At 39.9% G+C, this 23,988-nt stretch overlaps 1 protein-coding gene across 1 annotated transcript; it reads right to left on the bottom strand.

Moving 5' to 3' along the window:
* Positions 1-3,820: 3,820 nt before the first annotated feature.
* On the bottom strand, positions 3,821-22,470 carry YKT6 (YKT6 v-SNARE homolog). Its single transcript, XM_060251373.1, has 8 exons — positions 22,290-22,470; positions 14,514-14,654; positions 13,194-13,276; positions 11,724-11,824; positions 10,869-10,973; positions 9,976-10,041; positions 7,688-7,789; positions 3,821-6,441 (listed from the first exon to the last, which is right to left on the bottom strand). The coding sequence occupies exons 2-8, from the start codon at positions 14,615-14,617 to the stop codon at positions 6,406-6,408; spliced, it is 597 nt and encodes a 198-aa protein (XP_060107356.1). The 5' UTR covers positions 14,618-14,654; positions 22,290-22,470; the 3' UTR covers positions 3,821-6,405.
* Between the last annotated feature and the right edge of the window lie 1,518 nt (positions 22,471-23,988).

The raw sequence follows: 23,988 nt of genomic DNA, 5'->3' as shown, positions 1-23,988 counted from the left end.
TGGGAGAATAGGGGGGAGAGGGGTGGGAGGAGAGAGGGTGGGCGTCGGTGGGCGGGTGTCCCACCAGCACTGATCAGCATTGAAAGCACTTTATTCTCAAGAGATTGGATCTCTTACTCCTGCCCTGTCCCGAGACTGGGCTTTGCACTGCACCGCCAAACCCGACGAGAAAAATTCAGAAGGAGCTGAGTGGTGCAAAAAGTGTTAAATGATGCTCCTCTTTCTAGATGAGGCTTAGGAGAGGTTGTACCCCTGCCGTCCTTCCCCTCCCCATCCCCCTTATGCCCTCTCTGAGGCTGGAAGAGGGTGTTTAGGAGAACAGAATGCAGACTGCTGGGGTTAAAGGTCAAAACAAATGTTTTTCCCTCTTCTGCATCTATCCACACAAACAGAATCTTAACAAACCAACCAAGGTGACTCATGTCCCCTTCTCCATCAGGAGGGAGATCCTGCTTCCAAGAGGGTAATGTCCAGCTGTATACCAGGGAGGAGGCGATGGGTGGAGCCAGCTCATTCTGGGTGACTTGTCTTTCAAAGCACCTTTTTTTTCTGCATTTCTTTTCCAGGGGAGGGGTTGGAAGATAGGGGAGGTGGGTATTGGATAAATGTGCAAGGAGAGTGAGAGTTCACAGTTGGGGGCATAATATACTATGCTTGTATGGTTTCTTTGGAAGACATACTGAGAAACGTCTCTACATCCATGTATATGAAAAAAAATTACAAGCCGCATGTTGAAACAGGTGTTTCATTATTAAACATTAATGTACCGGGGCCTCCTCCCCTTTGGTGTTCACCTTGTTTACTATGGAACTAAGTGCGTTGCTGGGGGTATTTTTGGATTGGGGGAGGGGGGGTTGTATTTTCTTTTGCATGACCTTTAAAGAGAAAAAAAAATCTATATATATCTATATCTATGAGAACTAAAAGCAAAGCTGAGCTGTTAAAAGTCTGTCCCATGAATGCTGGTGGATCTTTTCCTCTTTCTGACTTACTCTCCCTTTCTTTTTCTTGCCATTTCACTGTCTTTTCTTTCTGAGCCTTGTAAGTGTAAAGATGATTCCGACTTTGTTTTTGTCTCGGGAAACTGCAAATAAAAAAAACCAAAACAAAAAAGGGACAAAAAAAAGTAGCTTTGGTTCCTTTTTTTCTCTTGATCACATTCCTGCGTTTCCACTCTAACCAACACGGGTTCTTTTAAGAGAAATCTCAAAGAAAGGTATGGTGGACTGCCTCTTTTCGAAGCAATGCACCAACTATGGAAAGCTGTGCGTATCAAACCTTTCAAGGGAACTTAAAAAGGAAATGCTTACTTTCTGATTCTCAAGGTGGGGGAAGTAGCAGTGAGAATTAGGCACTGGCATTATACAGGAGGGGGAATTTCTACAATTTCTTCTTTCTACATGCCATGCCCATTAGCCAAAACCCTTCATGTGACAACCTCCAAAGCACTTTTCCAACATGAGATAACAATATAGGACAACACAAGCACTGACAACTCAAGCCCTTTGATGGGTCACATGCAACTTAAATTTTCTTACAATGCCTTATTAAAACTGAAGTTACACATCTGCCTCTTTGTGGTTAGTTACAACTTACACATAGCACAACTACCCTTTTAGGTCTTTCCGCTTAATTGGTACTGGTGTTACATTCATTCCTTGCATTGGGAATTCTTTTCCCCCATGTAATTAAATTTGCATGGATGGCCCAGGCTTAGCAGGAATTTATCAAATCTTGGAAGCTAAGCCATGGTCAGCCCTGGTTGGTATTCTGATGGGAGACCACCATGCAAGTGCAAGGGTGTGCGAAGCAGACAGACCTAAGGTCTCCTGTCTTGGAAAAGCCTACAGGGGTGCCGTAAGTCAGCTGCGAACTGACAGCACTTTTCACCAATGAAGTTTGTGCAAAACATAAAGCACAGATGCCCACCCCAACTAGCTAAGAGACGGAACTAGTGCTAAGAGAGTGCACCTGCCCAATGGACCTTAACTGGCAAACCAGCCCAAAATGGAACTCTCCGTAACTAGTGTACTGTTCATACAACATCAGATTTAAGGTGGCGACCTCAACTTACAGTGTCCACTTTTCCAAAAATGAGTGAACTGATAATTGATAATTGTCTTAACTCTTCTTCTCTTACATGGGACTTTATTTTATAATCTTGAGAACAAAAATAAACTATTTCCAGCTTTAAGTGCCCTCATTTACACTGATTTTGAATGAAATTATCAGGCTATATTTTTCAACTAAAGCCCATCCCTCCCAAATTTTAAAGAAAAATAGGCCTGATTTTATAAGCAAGAAAAGAGATACAATCTTTTTTTGTAACAGAGGGCGCAGGGCATCTAGCACATTATTTAATTACTACATTTCATAAACAAAGCATTAAGTGATCAAGGATAATTAGGAAGTTCTCCACCAGCCACTGCAAAACATTTCTTTCTGGTATGTGCACAGCTCAGCCATTTTAAGTCCAATGGGTTGTTTTTTGTTGAAATTTCACCCTGTTGTGGCCTTTCTATGTACCAAATTTCAGACTGATGTAACATTTTCTTGACTTTATATGACAGAAATATTAAAAACTACATGTTTTTGAATAACATGTTATCTTCACCCAGGTCCTTTCCCCATTCAGCTTTGCTCCAAATCTACTGAGCACCGAATCCACCTGCTACAAACTTGCATCATTCAAAATGCTTCTATATTTAAAAGTTTGCTCTTCACCTTTTGTGGAGTTTTACTTCTATATTTGCAAAAGAAGGACGAAAGCCCTGCAGGCCCACTCCCTTCTCAGAGGCTGGAGGTTCAATTCAGCTGTCTCTCAATATTGCCAGATCAAAGGTGGGGGTTTTGAAATCCCAGGCAAGGCACTGCTGTCACACACACACACACACCCAACCACTTAAAGCAGGCTTTGCTTTGGGTATGGTTGGAATTGGGCTTTTATTCCAGGAGGGGAGAGGCGAAGCGGGCAGAGCCACCAACAACCTGGAGCGGGTGAGAGATGCCTCTTATGAGGGCCAGCACTAGGGGTCCTGCCACCCCAGGAAAGGACCCCTGCCCCTTGTGCAGCAGTACACACATTGCTGCTGCACACCACCTCTTTCGGGACCCAGTGGCGTTCACATCGCTACCACCTCTTTCACCTGCCCAGGATGCAGGCAGGCGAAAGAGGCGGCAAGATGCCTCTCCACCACTCAGAGGCTGCCTTCCTTTGCAAGGGAAGGGAGTCCCTGAATGGCATGCCTAGCAACTTCCTGAATCAGTGCTCTTGCAAGTGAAAAGTGGGACAGGGCTTTAGGGAGGAGTTTGAAAACTCGGAGGGAAAGTTCTACAATTACGACTTTAGATCCGGATGTTCAGGAAAACTGTTCAAAAGTACTCTTGAGAACTGCAGGGCAATTCCAGCGTGGAAGCTGTTTCAGTGCACATTCAACTAAATGAATGTAAAAGACTTAAGATTCTGCGAGGCAAGAGAAAAGTGACGGCAATATGCAGTATAGAAGGTGGTTCTGAAATTCACAAGAGCATTGTATGTTGTGTAGAAACAGCCCCAGTGAGCTCATAGGCAACATCCATGGTTCTCTCCTCCTGTTTTACCAATGAGGCAGCTTAGAGTGCATAACCAACTGGCCCAAGGTCACCCAGTGAGCTTCACAGCCGATCTTTCACCCACCCCCACCCCATCTGTCATTACACCACACTGCTTCACCTGTGTAACTCTTCTTGCACGGATAACATGAGACATGGCCATTTTTTTTAACCATCAAGTGAAAAACTTTATCCATTTAGATGTAATCCAGTAACCAGTACATAGACAAAAAGTTAGGCAATATTTATTAAAATACAGTTTTTAAGTAGAAGCTTCCCCATTAGAAGGAGAACGGGATTAGATATGAGCACATTAACATAGCAGAAAACAGTAACTAAACCAGTTTGCTCTTTACTTCTCTTGGCAAGTTCTAAGTCCAGTTTTCATTCAAACCATGCTGAGTGGGAAGAACAGCTCTCTTCTGAAGTAAGAAAGCACAGAACTCACAGCAGCTCTCTACCCACCCCTGTCTATTAGGAATGCTTGTTATGATCGAAGCCCCTGCAACAGCCCAGAAACTAAACTGGCTACTGCAGAAGATGGCTTTACAGAAAAACACAACAGCCCTGGGCCTAGATCTGAAGTAGAGAGGGAAGAAAGAATAATTAAGGCAATCACACTGGCATCAAGAGAGATGTTGCGTTGGATCTTACCCATGCAACCTTACATGCCAGTTCAAGCAGAGACTACCTCTGGTGCAACCTTTAACCCAACCCCTTTCCCTAAGAAGACTGGCGACAGAGAGCACATAAATGCAGCCAAGCTGCCAAAGTCCCGGGACCACCCCCGCCCCTCCCATATAGGCCATCTAAGATAAACAGAAGCTTATTAAAGCTCTAGGTTGCTCAGTTAGCCTGCTTCATGCCTACAAAGCTCTGAGCTCAATGTTAATGCTTTTTATCAGCAGGTGATTAAGTAGTAAGAGATTTGCAATTTGGTAACCACTGGTTGCAAGAATTAAAGGCAGTTAGAATAGGACACAAATGCAAAAAATAGCCATATGCCTTTCAAGTGTGAAGAAAGAGAACAAAGGCCAGGATGGCATTCTTCCTTGCAATTCAGTCAGCAAGCCTCCACTTTGCCCAGACAGACTGCATCTGCTACTAACATTTAAGGACAGGTTTCTGTAGGATGGCACAAGGAAACTGACCCCCCTCTCTTTTTCAGTGACCACCCCAACTATCCAGATGAACGCTGGTTATTTCTCTTTTTTGGGGGGGCGGGGAATACCCTGTCTGATGTCAGTCTTGTGCTGACCCACCCACAATACTATTGACTTACAATGCAGCCCTGCTTACTACCACTTCTCGTTCATCAGGTCCCTTTCCAGCCACAAATCTATTTGAAGCATTGTATCTCTCACCTTGGTGCACATGCATGTGCACAAACATTCCCACCTAACCTTGCTGCAAGAGAGATAGGTTAAATCAAACAGGAAAATTCAATTGCAGAACAGTCTCCCTGCCTCCCATGGTAGGGCAGACCTCAGAACTCAGGCATCGCTGATAGAAAGAAGAGTACTAAAACAACATCTAGTACTTACACAAGACTAGCAGGCAGGAACAAGCCCTCCAGGAAGGAGGCATGTAGAGCCAGCTAAGAACATCACAAGACAACATCAAGTAACACAACTTCGGAGGCTAAGATGGGTCAAACTTCACAGAACTCTGGCACAGCTCCTAACGGAGAGCAGCAGATAATGCTTCTGGTTATCACCACAAATGCCATCAACAAATGGCTACAGGTCAATACTATAGCACAGGCACTACCAAATAGCCATGACACAGCAGTGCCGGTGCAGGAGGATAACCAGGCTGCACAGCAGTGCCGGTGCAGGAGGATAACCAGGCTGCATAGCAAAACAACACAAGCCACCGAATAGAACCCACGGATAAGCCAACCTCAAATCAGTTCTGAGGTGCAAATTTTCAGGTGAAGCTGCAGAGCATTGTGCCTTCTTAAAAAAAACCCTGCACTGGACAAAGGGCAGTAGTGTAAATTGTGAAAACCCATCGACCGACAGGTGTCTCTCATGTTGGCAAACACAGTCCTAGCACAGGAAGAGCTTCCCATCTTCAGCCAAGGAAGAAGAATTTCAAGCAACTTCACTCAAATGAACCCTTTCCCCCACCCCCATGGAGCCCCTCTGTTCATTTAAAAAACCAGCACCAGTTCTCAGCCCACCCCAGGTGTCTCCCCCCAGCATATCAGTCAACAAAGAGCGACTCTGAATGAGGTGACAGATTGACAAAGTTTCTGCCTTTCCTCCACAACTAGCATAGGAGATTTTAGCCCAGAGGGAAACTCCTCATTGTTACCAGGTATAGCACAGAGTCCTGAAACTAGATTCAGGACTGGCTTGTGACCTTCAGATGGCTTTCCTAGTTTTACATGAGCAAACAGTGATCAATACAGAACAAGTCCACAGCCAATCGCAGGTTTCAGAAAGAAGCAGGGCAAAGGAACCCCACACACAGTTCAATAGTGACCACCAACCAGACTGCCAGAACTGACAGTGCCCCTTCAGGCCAGTGGGGAAAGTACAGTTATGTTCACTCCCATCACAGAGACATCCTGGAGTCCAAAATGCCTTCTTTCCAAAGTGGGGGAATAAAATATTGTTTTAAATTCACGAACCACAAGATTGTGTCCCATTCCAGGCATCCAGTCTGGCTAAAGTGGCTAACGCCGGAAACAAGGATTGCCATCGTAAGTAGTTTTGGATACATCTTCTCGTTGCCTCTTTTCTGGAGTGCTGAATGTGAGTGAAGGCCTGAGAGTCCAGAGCAGAAGATGGGACAGAGCTGACAGGGTCACATGATTTCACAGCATGAGTTCTGCTTTCGCGCCTTAAGATGAGTTCAAGAAAAAGCACACACATAGTAAGAGGATTTCCATTTACAAGTTGATGAGTAAAGTCCTCAGAATTCCCTACTAGTGCTATCATGGTGATGTGGGAAACACTGTCGAGCACTCAGCAGGGTAGGGAGGAACAAGCAGCTCCCACATGGCAGAGGTCATGTAAGAACAGCCACAGCAAGCCTACTGCTAATGCAACAGGTTCCAACATGAGCAAAGTGTTTCCTTGCATAGTCTGTTTCTATCTCCAAATTAGAGCAATTATGAAACTTCACTTACAAGCTTTTTTCCGGCATCATCAACAATTTTCTTGTCCTTAAGATGTCTGAATATCCAGCCATTTCAGCACCATCAGAAAAGCTGGGTGGCTACCTCCCATTTATGATGCAAGTTGCTGTATTTTTTAAAAATTAAAATGTTCTATGCTGTGAATTCTCCTAAAACTATGAGTTGCAGGGAATTCTGGGTGGGAACTGAGCCCTACCTGCTACTGAAATGAAATGCCTGGGTTCAAAAGCCATTGCACCACATAAACTGTAGTAATTTGGAGACAATATTTTTTCCAAGTAGTAGAGAAGTGTACATTTAAATGGTTCAATGTTTTAAATGGTTTAATGCTTACATTTAAATGCTCTATGTTTAACGCCTATTTATGTTAGATTCCTGTGTTGTAAGCCGCCCTGAGCCACTTGTTGGGAAGGGTGGGATAGAAGTCATAAAATAAACAAACAAACAAATAAATAAACATTCAATGCTTTAATGGGACCTAAAGTGACATGAAGCCAGAGCAAAGCACTGCACTTCCGCAGAATGCAACAGCCATTCATGTTTCACCACCTGGGTTTAGAGTAACCTACTATGGCAAGACAGCCTTGCATATGGGGAAGAATTCTGCCATACAATTATCACATAAATTGAGAAGAGCTGTTTGCAGGGTCCTTGCATACAAGTAATAAGAAATAAGTGCCTTTTGCTGCTCAAGATTCATGAATCAGTGAGCTTCTAAGGGTGTAAAAGGAAAAGAACTCAAACATTAATCTAAAAGGCAGAGTACTACTTCAGCACCTCATTAGTTCTACCCAGTCTTTAAGCCATTTCGCAGCACTTCTATCAGACAACACGTTATTTATTGCCTCAGAGAGACCCATACTGTCACTGACTCAAAATATTCAGCTGGAGAGACAAAAAGAAGCTGAAGTGACATGAGAGCTGGAGCCCTGCTCTAAACACACTTACAGTTTTGTAGAAGGCTTTTGACTGAGTTCCAAGGACCTCTGATTTGGACACCAAGTCATCCAGCTTCTCTCCTCGTTCTAACAAAGACTCCATGGTATTGTGCTAAGTGGAAAAAGACAAAAGTCAAAAGGAGGAGCCTGTTATGCTGCCAGAAACTCTACAACCCCAGCTGCAGACAGCAAATATCCCATTATAACAACACAGCCCTGAGCCTTTATTTCTAGCCCCCTCCCCATGGTACCTTCTGCTTTAATTTAATATAAAGAAAGTTTCCATGGCCTTATTTAGAAGCCTGGAAAGCACAATTTCCTTTTTTTCAAAAGGACAGTGAGCTAACTTTTTGCAGTCTGCACAGTCCCAGCTGTCACACAGTATGTGCTTGCCTGACACATACTGAAGTACCTTCTAGATATTAGGCAACACCTATTTTATTCAATTAAGTCATTCATGGATTTTAATACCACCAGGTATACCATTTATGAACACTGTTTATATTGTTTAGGGGGTTTTTTTTTGGGGGGGGCACATTCCAAGCTGGATTTAATTGTTTTACATTGAAATATTGTATCAGTATTTAATCTTACTCAAAGATCCAGCTGACGGAGAAGTGGGGTATCGGCTGAGCTTGTAAATCTGGGGCATAATTATGACATGACAGCCCTTTGCAAGGATGGAGGGTGAGCTCTTCTCCTGCCTACCTGAACAAAGTTTGAGTACAGTGACACCTTTAAGACCAAAAAAGTGTTATTCTGGGTATAAGCTTTTGTATGCATGCACACTTCTTTAGGTATCTTACAAGATGTCACTGGACTCAAACTTTGTTCTGCTGCTTCAGACAAGCAATTCTACCTACCTGGTTAATGTGAAAATTGATCCTTCTCATGTTTCTAGGAATGGGGGCTGGGACTTTCTACCTCAGGGTTTAGGTTTATTTAATTTCTATCCCGCCTTCCCTGTCGAAACAGGCTCAGGGCGTCTCACAATTCATAATAAAACAACAATAAAACATTTGTGTTAAAACATTAAATTAAAACAATTTGCCTCTAATTTCAATACAGTTTAAAGAAGGCATTCAATAATCTTAAAACATCCATTCAGATCTAATACCTCAGCAATGGTTGTCATTTTAGTTAAATGCTAGCTGAAATAGCATAGTCTTGCAGGACTTGTGGAACTGGGCAAGGTTCTGACCTCCTCAGGCAGTTGGTTCCACCAATAAGGGGCAGCGATTGAGCAGGCTCTTTCTCAAGTTGTTTTGAGTCTTGCCTCTCTTGGCCCGGGGATCGACAGTAAGTTTTGGGTTCCTGACCTGAGCACCTTCTGGGGAACAAGTAGGGAGAGACGGTCCTAAGGTAGACAGGTCCTCAGCCAGGGGGAGGGGACAGCATCGACATCCCCCTCTTTTGAAGGGCAAGAACTCAGGTGGGTTCCTCAAATTGCTAAACTATGCCATTGCCTTACTAAATTATCTTTTTACCGTAAGTAAATATTCTTTTTCGCTCTGCTGCTCCCTAGTTGGAGAATGCTTATAACTCAGTTTTGTCCCCAACCCTCAGTGTTCTGCCTGGACTGGCTAATACAAATTAGGATTAAAATAGCAGTCATAGTTCATTAAAGTATCTGCTCACCTCAATAGGAGGTGTGCACCATCAAAGTGGCAGAAGAAGAAACACCTCTAGGGCAAGACACTCCTCCACAATACAAGAAACCTTATTAGAGATGACTTCAGATCTTCATGTCATGGTTTAAAAAAAAATGTGTTCACAGCCATGGCAGTAGTCATGACCTAATTTCCGAATTGCATCATGTTTTCAACCCAGGGCTCACACAGCAGATTGACAGGTGGCTATTAAAAGACTGGTTTGGGAACCTACCACTCCTGTCAAAGAAACCCAGGAGGGACAGACACATACATGTACTTCTATCAAAAGGAAAATGGTTTTACAGCATTCAGAGTCCTGTGAAAAAGCATTTCTAGATGGATGACAACAAACACTAATGTTGTACACCTTCTTGATTACAATGTTGGTTTTCCTGCCATTGTTCACAGTGATTTCAAGGCGTGCCTAACGTACAAGGCCATAACAAAGTCTTCCAGGGCCAGATTTCCACATGTGTTTAAAATATACATTGTATTCATCTCCTTTTATTCTTCAGACCCTCTGTTCACATATTAAAGTTATCCATCTGAAAATGCCCCCATGCCAAAAATATGCCCCAGATCTACAAGCTTTATATTTTCTGTCCATTTCATAAAGCACTGCAAGGCTTCAGGTTGTGGCCCTTACCAAGATGATTTTGGTCTCGTCCAGCTCTGCTTGTACTTTCGTCATTGCATCAGCATCCCGGGGATTCTGAAAGAAAGTAAAGATTTCATTTTATATCTGTTGCCAAGATTCTGGAGACGGTTGTTAGAAGAATCTACTTTGCATAATATTCTAATAAAGAGAGTGGACTGTTCTTCCAAGCTAGACACATAAAGCCTAGAAATTGGTGGGCCAGATAAAATACACATCCCCCCGCTATTCTTGAGTATTAATTTTCCCCAGAAAGCTGGTTCTACTTACATAGTACAAGATAAGAGGTAAGAAAGAAATTGGGCCTCAGGTTATTGGCAGAGTCATGCATACCAGGCTTCGATAAAATTCATATTTAAAAAAAAGTAGTATGAAAAAAGATCCCATGTACCAACAAGTATAAAGACAAAATGCAAGCTAAAGGAATCATGGCCCTGGGCTTGGATAGCTCAGGTAAGCCTTTATCTCATCAGATCTTGGAAGCTAAGCATGGATGACTCTGGCAAGTACTTGGATGGGAGGCCTCCAAGGAATATCAGGGCCAGGACGCAGAGGCACACAATAAAAAGCTACTTCTCTGAACGTCCTTACCTCCCAGCCCCACTAGGGATCGCCAGAAGTTAGCCATGACTTCCTGGCATGAATGCACACATGCACAAAAAAAATTTTTTTTAAAGAAGTGAAAAAGTTAAGGAAAGCATATGTCAATTTCACAAAGCCAACAAAACACTCAATGCCTTATAGAATCTGTAGCATTTTTGTATATGATAAAAATGTGAAAAGACATTAGGCTAGAAGACTCAGTAAGCCAACGCTGCAGTCTGCTGGAGATCCCTACCCCCATTCCACTTCCTTTACCCGCAAACTAATAGATCAGCCTATACCTGGTATTTACTAAGGTAACTGTCAAGTGCTGTGTAGTCTATTGTCGATGGGGATCCAGAGGGCCAGTCTATTCTGTTAACTTGCCTGGAGAACTCATCCAGCACCTGCAATTCAAAGTAACAGCAGGAGTTCATCATACAGAATTTAGGGGAAACCTTTCATTCTACAAATAGCTTCTTAGATTCCACAGAACTGGAATTTTAATGGATCTTGGACAGACATCTCTTGGCGCTCAAAGAACCATGTAACTACAGTGATTTTATGACAATAATCCAAATTCATGCAATCCTAAACAGAGTGAAGTCTAATTCCATTGAAGTCAATGGGCTTAGAAGGCTGCAACTCTGCATAGGAGTGCTCTGAAAGGCTCAAAAATAATTAAGCACTATCATCAGTGACAAGCACAGACAATTCTCATCCAGTTCCTCTTTATTTGTTCTCTATGAGGGCACCTACCCTCCCAATTAAAAGTACAGGTAATACATACAGATAGTTCTAGCTCTTAACAACCCCCTTATTAACAAATCAAGATATGAGTGTCTGCTTTTGTGTTTTAAAAGAAAAGAAGTCTGTCAGACTAAGAGTATGAAGGCAGTTCCACATCACAAGCTATGGCCAATATGCAAATAGCAAACTTCCCAGAAACCCTACATATGCTTCTCTGAGCAACTTCAAACCAAGCCAGAACACAAATAAATAAATGGCTTGGTTTAAAGGACATGGCAGAGAACCTACTTTTGTTGGAAGTCAAAGGCCTTAGGTGCAAGCAAGGTAAAGGTTTCAGGACCACAAGCACATTAAGCCTTCTATCGCCTACTGCAATGTCTTCTCTCATGGTAGGATCTTCTGCTTACCTTGTCCAACAATGTGAAGCAGACCCGTGGTGGGTATTCATTGTCTGCAATCACCACTCCAGCCAACCCATCATTGCGCACATAAACATGACAGAGGTACTCTGAAGCAAAAAGAAAATGCAAAATTGCTTAGTGATTGCATGAGAAGGCAGTTGAATGACAAGTTCATCTGGAACCACAGTTCAGCTTGCACTGCCAGAATCACCTATTCTGGATAGGTGGTTCTAGATTTAATAACAGCTACAGAACAAAAACTCCGCTTTGCTGTGAATAGAATTCCCCCACTGTTGCATGGAATCCCTCCCCCCCACATACTGTGAGACTAAGGCAGGAAGAATTGTACAGATATGGCACTGTATTAATGCCCACCATAAGATCAGTCCCTTAAGATCAACAATAAAAAACCTCCATAAAAACCAATTATGCACCAGTGTGAATACCTGGGATGGGGTGGATGAAAATGCAGAGATAGACTATAACACAAGCCCTTCCTAAAGCACCATGCAGTCAAGAACAGACACACTCCAGGGCACAATTGAATACATTTTTTAAAGACACAGGACAAGAGAAAAAGGGAAAGAGATGGAAATAAAATGCTATATGGAGAGTAACATAGATCAGCACAGGACATTGCAGGCAAACATCCCTGACACCAGGCAGTTCTGCCTAGATCCCTCCCACTTCCAGGATTTCAAAAGACAAAGTTTGACAACAGATACTAGGTGGCCTTAAAAAGAAAGTCTGCTAGGATTCCAAATACAGAACACAAAACCTATACCTAATATTTTTAACAGATAAAACAGGACCAGAATGTTTCCAGCATACTGGAATAGGTGATGATACAAATATATATAAGTACAGTGAGTATAATGGGCAAGAAAAAATCAAGTAGAATGGACTTGCTACTTTGGAAAAATGAAGCCAATTCAGGGTCTGAGCTTGAGCTTCACAGGGGTAGTAAGAAAACTGCAGGGATGTGGTTTGTTGTCAGGCAGGTTTTTGCCACTGTTCAATTTTCCACTGCAGAAGGCTAATGCCTAGATCAATATAACTTGACAGAAATTCCATCTGGATAAGTCTCGGATCCTCTTGCCTCAGTTGTTACTTTAACCATTTTCTTAATGCATTTAAAGACAAATATGAAAAGGATGACTGAAGCCATTTCAGCTCATATTGTTGTGTGTTATTTTCTGATGTGTGATATTAACAGCCTTTTGGTGGGCCAACTTTGCAGAAGCCCATTTCTTATTAGATGCTTTTAAGGGAACCTTCAAAACCAAACTAAACAACTTTCCTGATGGAAAAAATATAATTAAACAAAAAGTAAATCATTTATGGCACAAGACAATATGATCATTTTCTGGTAGAAAAGCAGATGTTACATGGAAGATAGATGAAATATAAACCTCTTAACTCCCAAGACCCAGTTTTATGCTATTATATTCATTGTGTATTTCTGCATACTCTTACCTTGTTCTTTTACAGAAGCTCTGCTGCCTAGGTCTGAACGCTCTACTATCAGTTGACTTGTGAAGGTCATAAATTCTTGAACACTGCGAGGGGGTGGGGAAGATAAAAAGAGAAATGTAATTCCTTGAAATTTACTTAGCAAAGAACCCCACAGATTTATTTTTAATCCATTTATGCCCTGCCTTTCTCCCCAATGGTGACCCAGAGCAGTTTACATCCTTCCCCTCTCCTCCATTTTAACCTCACAACAATGCTGTGAGGTAGGTTAGGCTGAGTGGGGATTTGAACCTGGGACTGCGATCACACACACTAAATAATTCACCTTCAATCCACTTTCAAACTGGATTTTACTGTGTGAACCAGCAAAATCCAGTTGGAAAATGCACTGAAAGTGTATTATTTAGTGTGTGTGATTGCAGCATGGGTCTCCCTGATACTAGTCTCACACTCTAACTACTACACCACATTGGATTTGAAAGCCTTCAGATTTAAAAAAATCAATTTAATTATGAACTCCCTATAACACAATAACTAAGAAAATAACTACAGAGCAAATAATATTCCTTAATTTACACTTGATCTTCTTTTCAAGATTTTACTGGGTCATAGTAGGGAAATAGTTTTTCCACAAAAATGATCTCCAGCCTACCAACAAACAGGACCATCCATTCAGTCCTATCTAGCAATTATTCAGGGTAGTCCAAAACCCAAGCAGTAGTACATCAATCCCAATTATTAAAGGAAGCTTACTCAAGTATTTTGAAAGCTCTTTACCAGAAGGATTGAGCATTTCAGTACTCAGGGAAGTAATCCTATTATAAATGACAAACAAAAAAAACTGGATTTTGATTTTGTAGCAATTTTCTTTCCTAGAACTAAGAATGTCATTTTTTTCATAAAATGGCTTTCCATCTCACTCCCAAGAGGTTAAATTCAAGATTAGCTGGCACAGTATTTACTCAGAACTCTCTTAGAATCCACAACCTTGGTTAGTAGGACAACTGAGAAGAAATCAGGGCTGTTCATACTTATAACTGTTATAGTAAAAACACTTCTGAAAGCTATGCTCAGATAGCGGAAGTGGCCTTTTAAGCTCCTTGTATCATTTGTATGGAGAAAGAATTTTTAAAAACAAGACTCAAGGCAATGAAATAACAATCACTATCAATACAAAAAACTAAAGGCCTCTGTCCAGGTAAGCATTTTGAAATCCATGCAACTACCATAACAGAGGCACCATAATTCAAGCCCTAGAAGGGAAGTCAGGAAAATACCACAGGAAGAAGCTCCAGTAATCATGCTGATGTTTTCAGAACATACCTGGATCGTTGGAAAAAACTAAATGATGACACATCATAGGCAGCTTTCAGTAAATGCACTTTGGGATCTCCTTTGTAAAGTACACTTAGGCTATACAGCTTCATCCTCGTACCTACTTAAACCCCTCCAATTTTCAGTAACCTGAGCAAAGAAACACACACAAAAATATAGCTGAACAAGTGCCAACATAAACTCTTAACTAGGCATCTATAGGCTTATCTCAAGGAAAACCCAAATTCTCTACACACCAGAAAATAAGGCACAGAAGGACTTCCTATGAACACCAACATTATTGAAAATTTACTTGGAAGTCAGTTCTATTAATTTCAGCCCATTTGTTTTCATACATGTATGCACAGAGCTACAGCATACTGTAATAAAACATTCTTCATCTGATGATCAACAATTTTAAATAGGCATTCAGTATGGTCATAACTAATACCAAAGGAAAGACGAGCATCTTAGATTTAAAAATCAAAATACTGCTGTGGCTGATTATTAAAATGTCATTATTTTTCATTCAATAAAAAAATAAAAGTTATGATTTCCACAGTACTGAAAAATAACACCATCAAAATGTCATTATTTACCAAATTTCTGTTCCACACGATCTGTAACACTCAGTTCAAACAAAAAAATCCAATAAGTGTTTTATTTCATTTTTATGGTGCTGCTTGTAAAATGATTTGTTCTATTTCAAGACGATCACCAGGCTGTGACCAACTGAAACAACTTTGTCCCAGAAGTGTCAAATCATGCAATTCAAACAAGTCAGTCTAGGGTTTCTGTCATCATTCTAATTATAGGCAACTTCTTCATTTCCTTTGTGAGATTGTAGGAGACAAGGAGTTATAACCCAATAGGTTTACATGTTCACGAGAGACAAGATGATATGTCAAGATACTCTGAAATAAAGGACTTCCGGGGCAGGCTAGAACTTCTGTTCAGGGTAGTGGAAGGCAAATTAATGCCTACTGCCTACTTTTCTCAGTCAGAGATTAGTCCAAGATATGCACAGAAAACTTTGAGGAGATTTACCTTGGCTAAAAAGGAGTCCCGGGGGAGGGGGGCTCCTTTGAGGCTTTGAGGGGTCTCCGGAGAAGAGTTGCATTTTCATCATCTGCAGAAGTTTCCAGAGTCATTTATTTGACATAAGCTCAACAGAATCCTAACCTTCTTGGACATTACTAAACATCTAAAACTACACAAGACCGGTGTGGACCTGGATAACTTGTAGAAAAGGTACAGATTACTATCTTTCATTCCGGGACTATTTAAAGTTAAACAGAATAAATTTAAAAGGTGGGAAATGGAAATCTAGAAAGCTTGGAAGAAGGGATGAAGAGGTGAAATTTGGACTTTTTAAATTTAAAGGACAGTGCTAAAAAGTGAGAAGGAATTTATGGTTTGGTCTACTTGCGATTTTGAAAAAAGAGCACCATTGTCACAGACCTGCAGCATATACAGTCAACACAGGAAGTACGTCAAGTATCATGAGAAGCATTAGATGAAAAGCCTACTCTAGGACTATAATACCATAGAAAAACATCGGCGGCCATTGCAAGGTTAAAATTAAAATAATAATTTTAAGGTGTTCGGGACATTAATAATTGTTGGAAACAACTGAGATGGTGATGAAAAGATAAATACTATTGGACATTATTGTCAATATTGGACTTTAGAAGCTTTTAAAGGAAATTTTTTTAAAGGGAAGTAGAAAGTCGGACCACCATTTTGAAAGAAATAAAAATTTCAAAAATTAATATCTCAGCCTAGGAGGCTCTGAGGGCGAAATTAGGCTTGTTGGAAAAAGCAAGCTCTAATCTTTTGAATTTGATAGTTGAATTTTAATTTGGTGAGTACAAAATTTTTGGTGTTTTTAAATGTCAGAGTACAAGCAAACCCGTACAAGGGCTACCTCTCTGGAGAAAATGCAGGAACAATTAGAGGCAATGGAGGCTAGAATGATGAAAGGTATGAAAGACATGATAACTGCCTCTAAGAAAGAAATTATAGAAAAGATTAAAAAAGATATTGAGGATCTCAGAAATGAGACTGAGGAAACATCTAAGAAAGTGCAGGAGGTTGAAGGGAAAATGAAAGTACATGATTCCACCTTGTTGAAAATACAGGAAAAAGTGGCAATCCATGACTGCAAATTGATGGAAACTCAGATACGTCTGAGAGGAGTACCTGAAAAGGAAAGGAGTGACTTGAAAGAATATATAATAAAAATAATTGCAGAATTTTTGGAGGAAGATCCTGAAGAGTCTAAAAATATGACTACATGTACAGAGTGAACTCATTCTATGCCAAAAAAAATAATCTACCAAGAGATGTGGTCATAAGATATATGACAAAAGAAATGGTGGGAAAGATTACGAACAAAAATTTTGAAAAGACATTGATTGTGGCAGGTAGCAGAGTAAGAATCATGAAGGAATTACCAAGGCAAGTGATAAATAACAGAAGAACATACAAAAAAACTCACAGAGAAATTACGGGACAATGAAATGAGGTATAGATGGATAATACCTGAAGGTTTGAGCTTTGAACTTCAGGGGAAAAGAACCACAATTACAAATGAACAGGAACTGCGTAGATTTTATGAAAAACAAAGAATTTGCACCATGATGGATTACAAATTATTATCTTGGAACGTAAATGGACTAAATTCACCACAAAAAGGGCAACATTTCATTGGATTAAAAAGCAAAATTGTAATATTGTCTACAAGAAGTACATATAAAACAGAAGGATTATAAATTTTTATGGAATAAACAATTGGGATTAGAATTTTATTCCCTGGCTGAGCAGAAGAAAAGGGGCGTGATTTTTTATGTTAAACAGGAATTGGATCCAAAATTAATATTTAAAGATAAAAATGGAAGATTTGTAGCAGTAGAAATTAATTTGAATGGGGAAAAACGTTATTGGGAGTGTACGCACCAAATGGAGCGAAAGATGTATTTTTTAAGGATATTACACAACAACTTGATGAATTGACGTATGATCAAGTTTTGATAATGGGGGACTTTAATGGAACAATTCAGAATGTATTGGATAGATCTGGACAAAAAAATAAGGAAAATTGCCAAAATCTTTTTTTGAACTGGTTAAACAAGAAAATCTGGAAGATATATGGAGGAAATGTAATCCTGATGTATGAGATTATACATTCTTTTCAGCAAGACATAACTCTTTTTCTAGAATTGACATGTTGTGGGGCACTAAGGATTTGGCCCTTATAACAAAGAAAATTAAGATTTTGCCTAAAATAGGAGCTGATCATAACCCAATAATGTGGATTACAAATTCATTGAAAAAATCAAGAAGATGGAGATTAAATGAGGATTTACTACAGAATAAAGAAATAATGACATATCTAGAAAACGAGACCAAAGCTTTCTTCCAAATAAACGGTAGAGAAGATATTGAATTCCAGACGATGTGGGATGCCTATAAGGCAGTAATGAGAGAAATATTGATAACATTGAACAAAGATAAGAGGGCAAAAGATAAACAGATGTTGGACATTCAAAATTAAATAAAGAAAAAAGGTGAATTAAAGAAAAGGCCAGGGAAAAAGAAAATTATGAGGGAGATCACAATATTACAAACACAAATGAGACATTTGTTAAATAAAGAATTGGAATGGAATTTGAAAAAATTACAGCAAAAGTCTTTTGAAGGAGTAAATAAACCTGGAAAGTACCTGGCCGGGCAATTGAAAAAAAAGAGAGAAAGTAAAATTATCAGTAAGATTGTGGTGGAAGGAAGAGAGATGGTGGATCAAGGAATAAAAAGAGAATTTTTAAAATATTATGCTAAACTATTTAAGGGTGTTAAGATAAAGAAAGAAAAGATGGAACTATATTTACAAAATATTAAAATAGCACCCTTAACAGAAAATATGAAAAAGGTTTTGCATGCACCAGTTGAAAGAATAGAGATTAAAGCAGCGATCAATGCAATGAAAATTGGAAAAGCTCCTGGGCCAGATGAATATACAGCTAAATTTTTAAAAACATTTAAAGAGGAATTAATACCAAAGCTCCAAAAATTGATGAACATAAGATTAAAAGGTAAAATACCAAATACATGGAAGGAAGCAGTGATTTCGTTAATTCCAAAAGAAGATAGAGATGTCACGAATGTAAAAAATTATAGACCGATTTCATTATTGAACAATGACTATAAAATATATACAAGAATACTGGCAGAATGACTTAAGCAATATTTGATAAACTTTATAAAGGAATATCAAGCAGGATTTCTCCCCAAAAGACAGATAAGAGACAATATTAGGACTGCTGTAAATATTGTGGAATATTACGAAAGACATCCAGAAAAGGAAGTAGCATTATTCTTTGCGGATGCAGAGAAAGCACTTGATAATCTAAACTGGGACTTTATGTTTGACGTAATGGAGAAAATGGAGTTGAGAGAAGAATTTATAAGGATGATAAAAGCAATATATATTGAACAACGTGCAAGGCTATGTATAAATGCAGACCTTACAGAAGATATGATAATTAGTAAAGGTACAAGATAAGGATGTCCGCTCTCCCCGCTGTTGTTCATAATGACACTTGAAATTTTGCTGATGCAAATCCAAGAAGACAAGGAAATAGGATTAAAAATAAAAGGATTTACTTATAAATATAGAGCATTTGCAGATGATATAATGTTTATAAATGAAAATCCAACTCAAGTAACACCCTTGCTGTTAGCTAAAATACAAGAATATGAAGAATTGGCAGGATTTTACATAAATAAAGAAAAATCCAAAATTTTATGTAAGAATATGCAAGTAAGTAAGCAAAAGGAGTTACAAAAGCTAATGGGTTGTGAAGTTACCTCGAAGGTAAAATATTTGGGTGTGGAGATAACAATGAAGAATATTGATTTGTTTAATAATAATTATGAGAAGCTATGGCGTAAAATGGATGAAGACATGATAAAATGGAATAAACTTAATTTGTCATTGCTGGGAAGAATAGCTGCAATTAAAATGAACATTTTACCAAGAATAATGTATTTATTTCAAATTATTCCGATTGTGAAGGACAGCAAACAGTTTAACAGATGGCAGAGGAAGATCTCAGAATTTGTGTGAGCGGGGAAGAAACCAAGGATCAAAATGAAAATTTTAACAGATGCAAAAGAGAGAGGAGGATTCCAAAAACCAGATTTAAAACTATATCATGAAGCAGTCTGCTTTGTGTGGATAAAAGAATGGGTGATGCTACTAAACAGAAAACTTTTGGCGTTGGCACGCTTATATGTACTATGGAAAAAAGAAGATTTTTTTTCTCTCAACATTATATAAGAAATATATAAGAAATAATCTGTTGAATACGTGGATGAAATATAAGAAATATGGTGATGAAAGGAAACCGTTATGGATAGTGCCAGCAGAAGTGATAAAAATAACAGCTGAAGTGGGTGAAGAAAAGTGGTTGTCATATAATCAGATATTAAAAATACAAGGCAGTAAAATAGAGATGAAAACTGCGGAAGAGTTGAACAATAAATATGATTGGTTTCAAATGCAACAAATAAAAAGTTTGGTGGAAAAAGACATTAAAACTGAAGGAATAAGAAAAGAACAAACAGAAATGGAAATAGTTCTGCTTGGAGATAATGAAAAATTAATTTCAAAATTATATAAATTACTTTTGAAATGGTCTACAGAAGATTAAGTAGTGAAATCTCAAATGATTAACTGGGCAATTAATGTAAATAAAGAAATACAGATGGAAACTTGGGAATATCTTTGGAAGAATTCTATAAAGCTTTCAACATGTCAAAGTATTAAAGAGAACTGTTTTAAAATGATGTACAGAGGGTATATAACTCCAAAAAAGTTGGTAAAGATGAACAATAAGATGCCAGATAGATGTTGGAAGTGTAAAAAACATGAAGGTTCTTTTTACCATATGTGGTGGACTTGTGAAAGAGCAAAAAAGTATTGGCAGATGATTCAACAAGAAATACCTATTATTTTGGGATACGAAATTAAGAAAGTTGCAGAGACTTTTCTGTTGGGATTATATATGGAAAAATTTCCAAATGAAGATAGAACTATAATTTGGTACTTGCTCTCAGCTGCTAGGACATTATATGCGCAGTTGTGGAAGCAAGAAAGAATACCAGAGAAATGGGATTGGGTTATAAAAGTTATAACATGGAGTGAAATGGACAAATTGACAAGAATTTTAAGACACTATGATCTAGAAATTTGTAAATTGGAGTGGAAGAAGTTTAGAAGTTATATAGAAAAAGAGTGGAAAATAAAAGGACATTGGACAATTTTTGATAATGATTCAGTCTTATAAGAAAGAAAATTAGAAATTTTTGTTTTGTTAGTTAAGGGTACCTTTAAATATTAGAATTATAAGTATATAACACCGGCGGGGGTCAAATAACAGGGGGAGGAGGGGTTAGAAAAGTAATATATGGGATAGTTAAAAAGAAATAATAATGCAAGAATTGATTGTTACCATATGTTACGGGAATAAAATTGTTTTAAAATGAAGATACTCTGAAATAAAGAACTGTCTACTGTAGCACAAGCGCAGGGAACAAGTAAAGAGGCTACAGGCGACTGACCAAGAAGGGGAGGGGAGTGACAGAAGTCTCAATGTTTCAGATTACCAAGGGAACCCCTTGGCAGCATCCCTTCACCTAATCTTCATCTGTTCAGCATGAACCCTTCCCCCTCCAAATCATCTTACAAAAGACATTTATTAGGACTCAAGTTTTCATGCAACTAGTTCATCAGAGACATGAAGCATTTATCCATATGGTTTATTATTTACACACCAAAAAGCCCTATAACAGAGATTTATTTTGTTAATCTGTTGCTTTGTTTTACAAATTTTATAAAACAACTAAGATATAAAGGTTGGGTGGGGCAGAAATCATTTAAATTTAGTAGTCCCATGATATTTCTCTGAATAACCCACACATTAACACAATAAGCATTACAAAATTATGTACAGTAAAGGCTACAGAACTTTCATGGCCTTTTGGCCCCATTTTTCTTTTCTTTCTTTTACAGTCATGCCTGCATGTGCAAATGGAGAGATGCCATCAGATGATATCGCTTCATGACTCACAGGATTTTTTCCCACAATACACCTTTGAGGCGTCACAAGATTCCTTTTTCTCTCTGCAATCATCCTGAGCACATCCCCATTGCCACAGAAGCATCACAAACCTACTGATTCTCATGTTTCATAGACTTTTAGCTCCATCATTTTTGCCGACACAGTCTTTCTCCCGATATACACACTCGTGTCTACCAACTGAAAACATACTTCATACATCTAAAGTGGGCTCTAGTCCAAGAAAGGATTTTGCCAAAATAAGCCAGTCAGTCTTAAGTTGCTACAAGACTGCCTGCTGTCATAACCGAGGAGTGGCTAAACTTGCTTGACCTAAACCACATAGAATAAATATCAGACGTTTGAGAGCCGCAAGACATGGGAGGGAGGGAAATAGACGGGGAGAAAGAGAGGTAGAAAGAAAGCAACTTTAACTTTAAATGCCTCCTAAGCCGACAGGGCGGTGGGGGCTTCGAGAGTCACACAATATGTGTTAAAGAGCCACATGTGGCTCCCCATTAAGGCTCAAGTCAGGCTCTCTGGATTTCCAGACGGTTCGAGGGCCAAGCCCAGCGCCACCAGCCCCCTCTCTCCCCTCCCCCGAAGAGCTCGCCTGACGCCCCTCGCAGGTCCCTGTCGCTCGGTTAACTTCGACAGTTCATACCCGCTCAGACGCTTCTTTCTTTCGCTGAAGGCGAGGCCTGCGTCTCTCGCCCAAGTCGCTGTGAGGGAATTAACGAAGCCAAAGCCTGAACCCGGCAGCGGAACGCCAAGCAAAGCGGAAGTTCTGCCAACTCGACGAAGGGTTAACCAACCGCCATTCAAGACAGGCGTTGCCTTGCCGTGCCGCGCGTGCGTACAACTGCTCGCAGCGTCTCAGTTCTCGACACGACCGGAAGACTTTTTCAGTCCGAATGGTTCTCTAGTTTGGCTTCCGGTTCCCAAGTGCAGTCCCGGGAGTCCGGCATGTGCGGGGCAAGAGTGGCGAACCGCTATAAAGATTGAGGCAACAATGGCAAAACCCTTTGGATTAGGCAGGCAGAATTAGAGAGTTTTCTTTCCATTGTAGTGTTTTTAAATAATCGTGATATGTACCGCCCACTCACTACAACAAGGAACAAAAGTACAATGCTCACGAAAGACTTCTCTCCCTCTCAACGGAGTTTATGTGCTTTTAAATACTTAACAAGCAAAATTCAAATACAATGCGTTGCAGCGGTTAAGATTATTGAACTAAGACCCAGTTTGAATCCCCAGTGGTGCCATGAAATCCCCACTAGGTAACCTTGGGCCAATTACACTCTCAGCCTAATTTACCTCATAGGGTTGTGATGATTAAACGGAGGAGAAGATCATAATGTACGCTGCTTTGGTCCCCATTAGGGAGAAAATCGGGGTATATAAACGAATGTTCCCCTAAACTCTTCCCTCTCCCCCTTTATTTTGTTTGGTTTTTTAACATCCAGACGCCTGACCAGTTATGCAGAATGCAAAGACCTGCACATTATTTTGTGTTGTTTTGGTGGGTCCGACTCCTACTAAAAGCTCTTATATCATGGCTTTTATTTTCAAAGAGATGTTCTGGAAATGGGTCAGCTTCCTGAGAGCAGTCACATACTCGTGGGATCCTGCAGGCAGGCAGAATATGCATTTATTGAATAACCAGTGGAAAAACACATAGTTAAACAACATAGTCTTTACGTTGCTTGGTCAGTAAATAAAATGCATGTCGATGAGGAAAGAAAGAGGGCGATTTCTATTCCAACAGCCACTGGGTGAACAGGGTGAGCCAACAATCAGGAGGGTTTTATTTGCTCAGAACTTTCTTTGTGCAGACGGCATGATCACTTCAAGGCACTGATTGTGCTAAATGCTTCTTTTATTTCAAAAGCTGATTGATCCCTGTTGTTACACCTTCGCTCTCCCCCTTTCTATGGAAAACTTTGATTGATTGTTACAAGAAAGGGGTGCTGCGCATAACCCGGTATCTCTCTTTCCATATCTCTTTGCATAGAAACCTGACGAACTAGCTGAAGAGACACAACCCCGTCCAACAACAGGTAGCCAATCAGAGTCCAGGGAAAAGCACCTTCGAAACCCTAGAGACGTCTGGAGCTACAAAGAGGAAGCGACTGACTGCGGAAGAAGGGGAGGGGTCGATTTCCTTTCAACGTGGCGGTGATGGGGTGGGAGCGTCCTTCTCCAAGCCGTCCTTTTACTCCACTCCTGCGAAGAAGCCAGATTTGACGAATATTGACCCAGACATAGATTCAAAGACTATTGACTAAGAAATCAGTTTGCAGATGACAGTAAATTGTTCAGGGTGGTGAGAACCAGAGAGGATTGTGAGGCACTCCAAAGGG

Source organism: Heteronotia binoei, chromosome 12 (genome assembly GCF_032191835.1).
Source record: "Heteronotia binoei isolate CCM8104 ecotype False Entrance Well chromosome 12, APGP_CSIRO_Hbin_v1, whole genome shotgun sequence".
In the NCBI taxonomy this organism is placed as follows: Eukaryota; Metazoa; Chordata; class Lepidosauria; order Squamata; family Gekkonidae; genus Heteronotia; species Heteronotia binoei.
Note: the sequence above shows the minus strand (reverse complement) of the source record. Positions and strands in the feature narration are given on the sequence as shown.

Bases quoted from the DNA above. Each gene is read 5' to 3' on its own strand.
- YKT6 (XM_060251373.1), bottom strand. From the start codon at position 14,617: ATGAAGCTGTATAGCCTAAGTGTACTTTACAAAGGAGATCCCAAAGTG. The intron at 11,825-13,193 runs GTAAGAGTATGC...TTTTTGCTTCAG, and splicing joins AGCTTCTGTAAAAGAACAAG to AGTACCTCTGTCATGTTTAT. The intron at 10,974-11,723 runs GTAAGCAGAAGA...TTTGAATTGCAG, and splicing joins GCTTCACATTGTTGGACAAG to GTGCTGGATGAGTTCTCCAG.